General features: G+C 26.0%; 1 protein-coding gene across 2 annotated transcripts; it reads right to left on the bottom strand.

Moving 5' to 3' along the window:
* Positions 1-917: 917 nt before the first annotated feature.
* Positions 918-8,375, bottom strand: LOC114166655 (beta-amyrin 11-oxidase-like). Of its 2 annotated transcripts, XM_028051416.1 has the most exons (8): positions 8,137-8,375; positions 6,817-7,303; positions 5,915-6,181; positions 3,577-3,666; positions 2,749-2,827; positions 2,538-2,644; positions 2,320-2,441; positions 918-1,198 (listed from the first exon to the last, which is right to left on the bottom strand). In XM_028051416.1, exons 1-8 carry the CDS (start codon positions 8,367-8,369, stop codon positions 1,108-1,110), a joined length of 1,476 nt encoding a protein of 491 aa, XP_027907217.1. In that variant the 5' UTR covers positions 8,370-8,375; the 3' UTR covers positions 918-1,107. The 2 variants fall into 2 exon arrangements, with proteins under 2 accessions (XP_027907217.1, XP_027907218.1); XM_028051417.1 differs by lacking the exon at positions 3,577-3,666.
* Positions 8,376-9,316: the final 941 nt, after the last annotated feature.

The following is a 9,316-nucleotide window of genomic DNA, read 5'->3' as shown; positions in this document are numbered from 1 at the left end:
CTAGTACCACTTGTAGCATTGATTGGAGCAGGATCCCAAAAATATCAAAAGATGAGCAAAATATGTTATATTAGAATAACAAAAAAAGGCAATTGATGTAGTTTTTCCTGAATACATGTATATCATAGAAATTGGAAGAATTGTTACTGTGAGGTATTTTACACAAATTCAAAACTTTCTTTAAACCTTGTAAAGAGGCACGACCAAGTTGAATGCCATATGTTCAGATTTGATAGAGTGTTGGTAGCAGCCACATTAGAAGAGTACTCAGATTTAGTGGAAAAATGAGGGAAAACATATAAACCATCCTTTTAAATTGTGTTATCACACTATGCAATAAAACTGAACAGACTATTTTTCAGACAATACAAGACCATATCATAATATAAAAGATAAGATGAAGGAAACATTTTAAGATGATGCATAAAATTTAAAGTTGTAAATCACAAATAAGCAAACTAAAACTTTTAACTTAGGAATGTTGTTTGATATCATTTTACACTTATGTATTCATAAAATGGTTATAAGAAAAAAACCTTTTGATTTTATAAAGAGAAAAAGAAATTGAAAAGTAGTGCAGTCCCGAGTAAAACAATTTTATGATTAGGTAATCCAGAGATCTGAACAAACATTTAAAATTAAAGATAAAATTAAACTCCACAATTCAAAACAAAAATACTGTCTTTAAACAGTCCTCTATTTTTAGCAGTGAAAAGATATTTAATAAAATGTAGAACAGAATATTTGGAATTCTTTCCGTATATTTCAAACTTGTTGGAAATTTAAGTGTAAGTCTAAGTTTCACATTGAGTAAAAATAGGATAATTGAGCACCATACAAGGGTGAAAATCCATAAACTCATCGCCTTAAGATTTTGGATTAAAGATTTTGGATTAAAGAGTGATGTCAATCCCTTATGTATGGATTGAGCTCATATCTCATTAATATTAAATTTCCTCAGTAATTCTCTCTCGAAATACCCACACAATTATACAATTACAAACTTTGTATTCTTCTTCTATGAAAGTATATTCCACATATATAGTTACAAATTTCTTATTCTTGTTCTTGAACAAAAAAAAGTAGTATTATTTTGCTGAATTAGGTTTATTTAGAGAGCTTTATGAGCTTAGCTAAGTCTTTTGGCTGAGAGAAAGGGAACACAGCTTCAGGACCTTCTGGACTTGTTTCCTCCAACCTATAAAAGGTGAAGGATAGTAAAATAATAAATAAAATTTATTCATATTCCTTCGTGAAGAATCTAAATTAATAAAAGGAAATTTTTTGAGTGCATATCTTTTTTTCTTCTAAGTTTATTCTTTAAGTATTTTTTTTAAATTAAAATAATTATTTTACTATTTTTACTTTTTAAGTGATTATTTATTTAAATTTAATATTTTTAAACTAAAATAATTATTTTACCATTTTATTGTTTTAAATGATTTTTGTTTTTTTTAAATTAAATCATTTATTTATAATAAAAAAAGGAGAAACATACGCCTAAACTTGTGTTTTTCCTAGTAAATTAGAAAGTAAATCATGCATTAAAAGATGAAAATAGGTTTCCATTAACCTATAAATTAAGCTTTCATTAATAGTTCTTGAAGAGTGCATGGTATGCATGAGGTAACTTCAGGAATCCCTCATATATATCGTCTCCAAAATTTCCTGAATTTATACTTATTTTATGCTGAAGTTAATTTAATTTAATATTTTTATTTCTTAAAATTCTTTCTTAATTTAATCACGTTATCAATTTCATAGTCCCATTTTGACGGCTAGCAGTCAGTCAATCAGGTTAAAATAGATCAAATTTTTGTCATTCTTAATTGAAGTTCTTTTATATAAATATTTTAAAAATTACTTTTTAAGTTATATTATATACAAACTAATTTTATCTTTTAAACATTTTTATTCTCTTTCCTTAAAATTAGGTTTTCACTTTTTTTACCTTTTTTTCTTTTCTCTGCATGATATTTTTATAATTCTAGTTTCATTGAAAAAGATAAAATAACTTCTTTTATTTATTTATTTTTTGTCAGATGTTTTTATTTGCATAGAAACATATCACATGTTGTCACTTTTTTTTTCTCTTTTTTTTTAATCCCATCTTATATTTATTATCACTTTTTAATTAAAGAAAAAAATTCGTTAATAATAATAAACATTTATTGATAAAATTTGTCCGACAAATTTTATTTTATCAACAAATTTTTTTATCAATAAAATTAATATCATTAGTATGATATTTTCTTATAGTATTACTTCACAATGAATAATTCATAATAAAAGAAAAGATAACAAGAAAATAATACTTACTTGTAATTTAGTAGAAAATAGTGTAAAAATATGGAAATTTCGTATTTGAAAATGTTATTTCCAGGACAAAGCCTAGATCCTGCTCCAAAAGGAAGGAAGGTTGCTGCCCTAACATTGTTTTCCTACACATAGAATAATAACACACAAATTAATAGAATTATTTTATAAAATTATTTATTCAAAATCACCAAAAAATAACATAATTAATCATATATTACATCCCATCTTGATGGATTAAATTCTTCTGGGTTTGGATAATATTTAGGATTCATATGAATAGCTCTTAACCAAACCAGAACTCTCCACCCTTTTGGTATGATATAACCTGAAAATATTTAGAAATGCTTTACAAAGATTTTATTATCATTTAATAAAAAATAAAATTTAAACCAATCTTTTTTAACATGTTTGAAATAAATATGAACGAACCATTAATATTGACATCTTTAGTTGCCTCACGAAAAAGAGAAAATGCAATATTGGTACGACGTAACATTTCATCAATTACCTGCATGCAATTATTCACAAAATTCACCATCTTCTCATTTGTTTTCATATTTTTCAATAAATACACAAGAAAAAAATAAAAAACTATATTATTTTGAATTTAAATGAATTGAGTTTTTAGCAATTAAAATTAATTTATGGAAAATATTTAATAGTTTTAGACATAAAGTTTATTTTCGTAATATACTGATACATATAGGGATGGCAAAAATACCCGTGCCCGCAGATATCCGCGGATAAAATCCGCGACGGATAGTTACTACCCGCGGGTATTTATTACCCGCGGGTAGCGGGTAACGGGTATTTTAATACCCGGTTATAAACGGGTCGGGTACGGGTATCATATTATCCGTACCCGCGGGTACCCGTTACCCGCAAAAAATTAAAATTAATATTTTATTTATATTTTATTAAGTTAAATTTAATTAAAATTAGAAGTAACAGTATATTTTATTATGTCAAATTTAATTATAATTATAATTATAATTATAATTTAATTTAATTTATATTTTATTTTTATAATTTTATATTAAAAAATTTATAAAATTCATATTTTTTTAAATATTTGCGGGTATCAGGTATCCACGGGTACCCGCGGGTTTTAAAAATATCCGCGGGTATTTTTTAAGCGGATACCCGGCGGATAAACGGGCGGGTAACGGGCGGATTTTTTTTTAGCGGGTCGGGTACGGGTATCATACTATCCGTGCCCGACCCGACCCGTTGCCATCCCTATACATATATACTTACCTGGGAAAGATAAAGCATTTTCTTAAATTCCGTACGACTTAATTGTTTTTGAGACGATGGTCTTTCCTTCACAATTTCTTCTTGCTCTTTCTGCATCAAAACCGTTTATCAGAACTCCATTTTTATGCAAAGTCTCGCATCAATTTTTCTTAGTTAACAAAGGTAATTAAAAAATTTACTAAAAATAAATGATTAAATTCTTAGCCAAAATTAATAAAAATTAAATATATTTCTCATCCCTAAATTATTTTAAAAGTGTGTGTTTCATTCCTAAATTACGTTTTAGAAAACTAAGGTAAAATATCATCCGAACAAACAACATGTGAATGTTTATGTTAGTCCAATTAATGTGAATGCGAACTCCATATTTACCCCTCTTTGTCATATAATAAAACAATTTATCGGATAGAAAATTTTACATGATTGTCATATAAAATACAGAAACTAAATACTTCATAATTTAATCTAGAAAAGAAATACAAAATTTTATAATTATTTCGTAACAAACAACGTATTTAACCTAATTAATAAATGCTCTATATCAAGAACATAAATTAATTATAATGTGATAATATATTCGTACTTAATTTATTGTTGAAGTTGAATTTTTTTTTCTTAGAGAAATTTTCTACTAGGCCTAATTAAAGGAATTTAAGTGTAATTTTTAATCTTGTATTATGTGGTTGTTTCCATGCATGAATGTATTAAATGTTATTTCCTTTTTTCTTATCGAGAGAAAGAACATTTTCATAAAATAATTGGATTTTAAAATCACTGTAAAAACAATATATATAACCCAAAATATTTTAATTTGAGTCTTATTTTTGTAGGTAGTTTTAAATTTTACCAAATAAAAGGTAAGTTTTCTTCATACGCTTAGGCAACATTTATTCATATTTAAAGCTTACGAAAATGCTAATTTTTCATTCTTGCATTGGTAAACAGTTTTTGTTTTCTTTTTTTTCTAATATGGATTTCTCATTGCACGTGATTACTGTAAAATTATATGATATACATAATGGTCCACAAAAATAATCTTTCAGTGTCTCTGAAAGTCAATTTAAAATGTAGCTGCCATAGATAGGATCGTAGTTAGTTTGACAAAACAGAGCTTCATAAATGTAAGTAAATCTATTAGTTAAAGTTATTGATGAGTATTTGGTAAATTAATTAATTAAAGTAGTAGATGAAGGTAAATTATGGAATTATATATGTTTTTGAATTATACTATGTAATCTCTTATGCGTATATGTGCTTTATTATTTTAATTTAAAAAATAATTAAATTTAAATTAATATTACAAGAAAACTTTTAAATAGTAACCAATTTTGTGACTAATAATTATTTGTAATTATAGTGACTATTTTATATACTAATTTAAAAAACTAAAAGTTATTGATTACTAAAATAGTCACTTTTATAAATAAAAAATTATAATTAGTCACTAAATTGGTCTTTAAAATTAGCTACTATAGTTTTAGTTATCAAAAAAAATTGGTTACTAAAAATTAACTACTTAGATTTTGGCTACCAAAATGAGTTAATTTATAAATTAGTCTCTAATTAATTAGTGACCAATAAAGTGATTAATTAAATATATTTTTTATTTATAATAGTGACTATCTTAGTAACCAATAATTTTTAATTTTATAAATTAGTATCTAAATTTGTCAATGACTAACTATTTTTTATTTTTAAAATTGATTTTTAATAGAATTTTCTTGTAGTGTAACAATTTAAAAGTAAAATTAGTAAGGTAATTACTTTAGTTAAAGGGTTACTTAAAATATTAAATTGAAAAGTAGTAAATTTAAATTAATTATTATTTAAAATTTAAAAATATAAGATAATTATTTTGATTTAAAAAGAAGGTTAATAAAGAATAAAATTGGAAAAAAAATGTAGGAGTCAAAAGGGAACAATCCACTTTATAAAATGGTGTATATAAAAAACTTATGAAAAAAATGATTAGGAGTTAATAAAAAGTTGTTGGTGAAATATTAGAGAGTTAATCCACCTTCAATCTCTGAGATAAATGATTGAATTCGTGATAAGTGAGTCAAATTCAATTTGAGTGATATTAAAAAAAAAAAAACTTCTTTTAACTCAACTCATGATAAGTCACATAAATATGTCTCAACTCAACTCACAAATTTAATTCTATTTTTATATCTTTAAAATAAACATTATATATTTAAAAGAATATGTTAAAATAATAAAATACAACAAACCTACTATATATAACTATCAACACATCGAACTACAATTTAAAATAGTACATTTTATTTAAAAAAAAAATCATAATAGTTAAAATAAATGATAGTTTTGAGGTTAATACCTTGGCTTTTGCAAACACTTGTGGATGTCTTGTGAGATATAAAATTGAGGAAGTGAAAGCCATTGCAGTGGTTTCGTGGCCAGCAAAGAGAAGCATTAGCAACATATCTGCAACATCTTTGTCCTTCAATTCTTCATCATTCTCCCATTTCGCTTCCAAAATAAGCTCAATAAGATCTTTCTTATTTTCTCCATTGTTTACCATTTTCATTGTTGACCTTCTTTCACCCACAATCGATTCGATTACTATCAACAACTTCTTCCGCACCTAATACAATACCATAAAAAAACCAAATAAAGCTCAAATTAGCCTCAATATTTTTTCTTAAAAGAAATTCGTTTTTATTCATCATATCACGTGTATCATATAACTTTTATGTGCCCTTTGCTAGACAAAATGTTTTACATGACTTTTCATAAAATGCAAGAACGAAACATGTGTATATTTATTTAGTTTAAGCACGAAACAAAAATCATTTAAAATAATTTAGAACGAAAAACATATTTAATCTTAATTATTATAATTAAGGTTAGATATTTTTTTTAGTCCTTAAATTTGGATATACAATTTAAATTTGTTATTGTTCCAAACTTTGATACAATTTGATCATCAAACTTTAAAAATGAATACATATAGTCCTTCTAACTCAACTACATATAATTTCTTTAACGTGTTAAACAATAATAATAATTCAGGCTTGTGTTTGAGTTGTTTACAACATTTTACACGTACCAACTCAAATGCAATCTAGAAATATTGTTTAGCACGTAAAAAAAAGTTGATGCCCTTGATGACTATATATATTTATTTTTTAAGTTTGGAGACAAAAATGTATCGAAATATGAGAAATGGATGATAAGATGAACATGGTGATAAGATAATGAGAAAGAAAAGAAAGTAACCTTGAGTCCTTGATGGAAAGCAAAACCAGGGAAGTTAATAGGAAGAGAATAAATGGGATTGCATTTGGAGAATTGGTGAAACAACTCTCTCAACTTTCCAATGTTGGAATGAGTGTAAGAACCCATCAAGATATGAACAATGACTTCAAAGGAAACCTTTTCCATCTCTTTGAATACCTGAATTGGCTGCTTCATTCTGGATAATTCTTCCAGTGAATTAATCACTATCTTCTCCACAAGTTCTAGGTTCATGGCCAACACTTTGTGACCCAAAATTCCAGAACTCACCAGCTCTCTCAAACCCTTGTGTTCTGCATTACATGTATTGATCAAAGGCTTGTTTCTCAACAACTCAGTGGTGGATTTTGGATAACCATGCTTGAAGTTTTCATCATCATTCAACACTCTCTTGCACATCTCAGGTGTGCAAATGATGATGCTTGGTTTTCCAATCAAATGAGTTTTGTAGATACCACTTTCTCCATATCTGAAACATATCACAAAGATGAACTTTAATATGTTTTTAACTTTCAAATATATCAGAAGATAAATAAAGTATGGGAAACATACTTTTTCAAAGCTAATAAATTGAAAGTTTTTCTTCTATCAAAAGTTTTCATAGAATAACAATCTTTAACTAAGAGAGTTACTATAGATCCTTACCTTTATTTTTCTTCTTCTTAATCTAACTATGACCCTATAACATTTAAAAAAAATTAAAGATGAAGAAAAAGTCTCATGGAATTACTTTTCAAAAATGACTTGATCTACTGGATCTATCAAGAGAGGAGATGTTCATTCGTGAGACACAATACCATATAAGGGATTGACATGCTTAAGACAATGAATTTATGAGTCTTCTACATTATATAGTGCTCAAATTTCTTATTTTTACCTAATGTAAAACTTAGACTCATACTTAAAACCCAACAATCTCTCTCTCAAGGATGAGTGTCTTCTATGTTGGTACACTCTCCCTCGAGTAGGCCTTTTTGTACCATCATTCATCTTAACGGGACACACTTGCTTAAAATATTTGTTAGGAAAACTTTTGATATAGTATTCAACTTTCTTATTTCTACACAAAGTATGACATAGACACACTTGAAACCCAACATGATACTCATATATTCCTCATCTTATTTCTAATTTTCTTGTATTCTACCTCTTTCTTCAAAAGAGCCAACTAAATTGTTAAAGCAAAAGAAAATAAAATATGACATTGAAGAAGAGTAAGATTTTATGATATAATGTGCATATGTATACATAGATATAATATGAAAAAGAAAAAGAATGGAAGATAAAAGGAAAGATTTGAACTTAGAGTGTAAGTTGTTGATGAATGAATCAGGATGACCAGAGTTGAAATCTTTGATGAAGGGAATTATGTTTCCAATAAGAGGCCAACCCATATCACCAGGAGGCAATAAGCCATGTTTGTTTCCTAATTTCATATCATAATACCACTCATTCGACTTTCTCACTATTTTCTTTACAAAAATGTAACATGCCAAGAAAGTAGCAACAATCATCCAAACCCAACTTAACTCCATTTTAGAATTATAGTGATCAATGTTGTTGAACTGATGCCTCAATGAATTGCTATACATATAGTTTGTGACATTAATTGACTTTTGAAATGCTGATAATTAAAAAAATTGATTTTGAAAGACTGATAAAAAAGTTTGACTTTGAAATTTGCCATAACGTGCAAGGCAGTGAGTTCACAATTAATTGATATTTGTTTTCTGAGAACTTTTAGATTCTCTTGGAATATATTTATATGTAAAAAAAACATGTATATTCTTTTATAACAGACTCAATAAAATAAATAATCTAGCTCATTTTTATAATGAGGTTTTTTTCTATTTTTTTATAATTTTTTCAAGTAATAGTTTAAAACTTGTTTTAAAAAATATAATACTTTGGTCCTATATCAGTAAAAAATGGAAAGAGGGCTATTTTTTTCCTTGATATGAGAAAAATATTTCATAGTTTATTAATTCACCGTTCCTGTTGAAAGTTCATTTATTAGACCATTCTTCCTGGTTGAAAATTTATTTATTAAATTATATTTGTTATTGTTAAATATAATATTATCACTTAAATCTTTCATTTTCAGGATTATGTATTTGAAACAAATTGAAATTTATGACCGTGTAAATTGGGATTATTCAATCTGACTACTTTAATTAGTTTTCATGAATAAAATAATTAGTTCTTATATGTAATTTATATCAATTTTATAAATAGATTAAATATTTTAAAAGACTACATCTTTTGAGTTGTTTGATTTCTTAAATAATAGACAAGTAATTTTCATAAGCTTTTGTTTTTCTTTTCATTAGTGTAAAACTAATTATCTATGATGACTTATCATGTCAGTTATAATCCACTCAACATAATAAATGATATAGTGACAAAATTATAAATTTGATAAGACTTTCTATCTAGCATCCCATTTAATAGTATAAACCATTAAATGAAACATTCCATAAAA

Source organism: Vigna unguiculata, chromosome 10, assembly GCF_004118075.2.
Source record: "Vigna unguiculata cultivar IT97K-499-35 chromosome 10, ASM411807v1, whole genome shotgun sequence".
NCBI classification, from domain to species: Eukaryota; Viridiplantae; Streptophyta; class Magnoliopsida; order Fabales; family Fabaceae; genus Vigna; species Vigna unguiculata.
The sequence above is the reverse complement of the archived record's forward strand: the minus strand, read 5'-3'. Positions and strand labels throughout refer to the sequence as shown.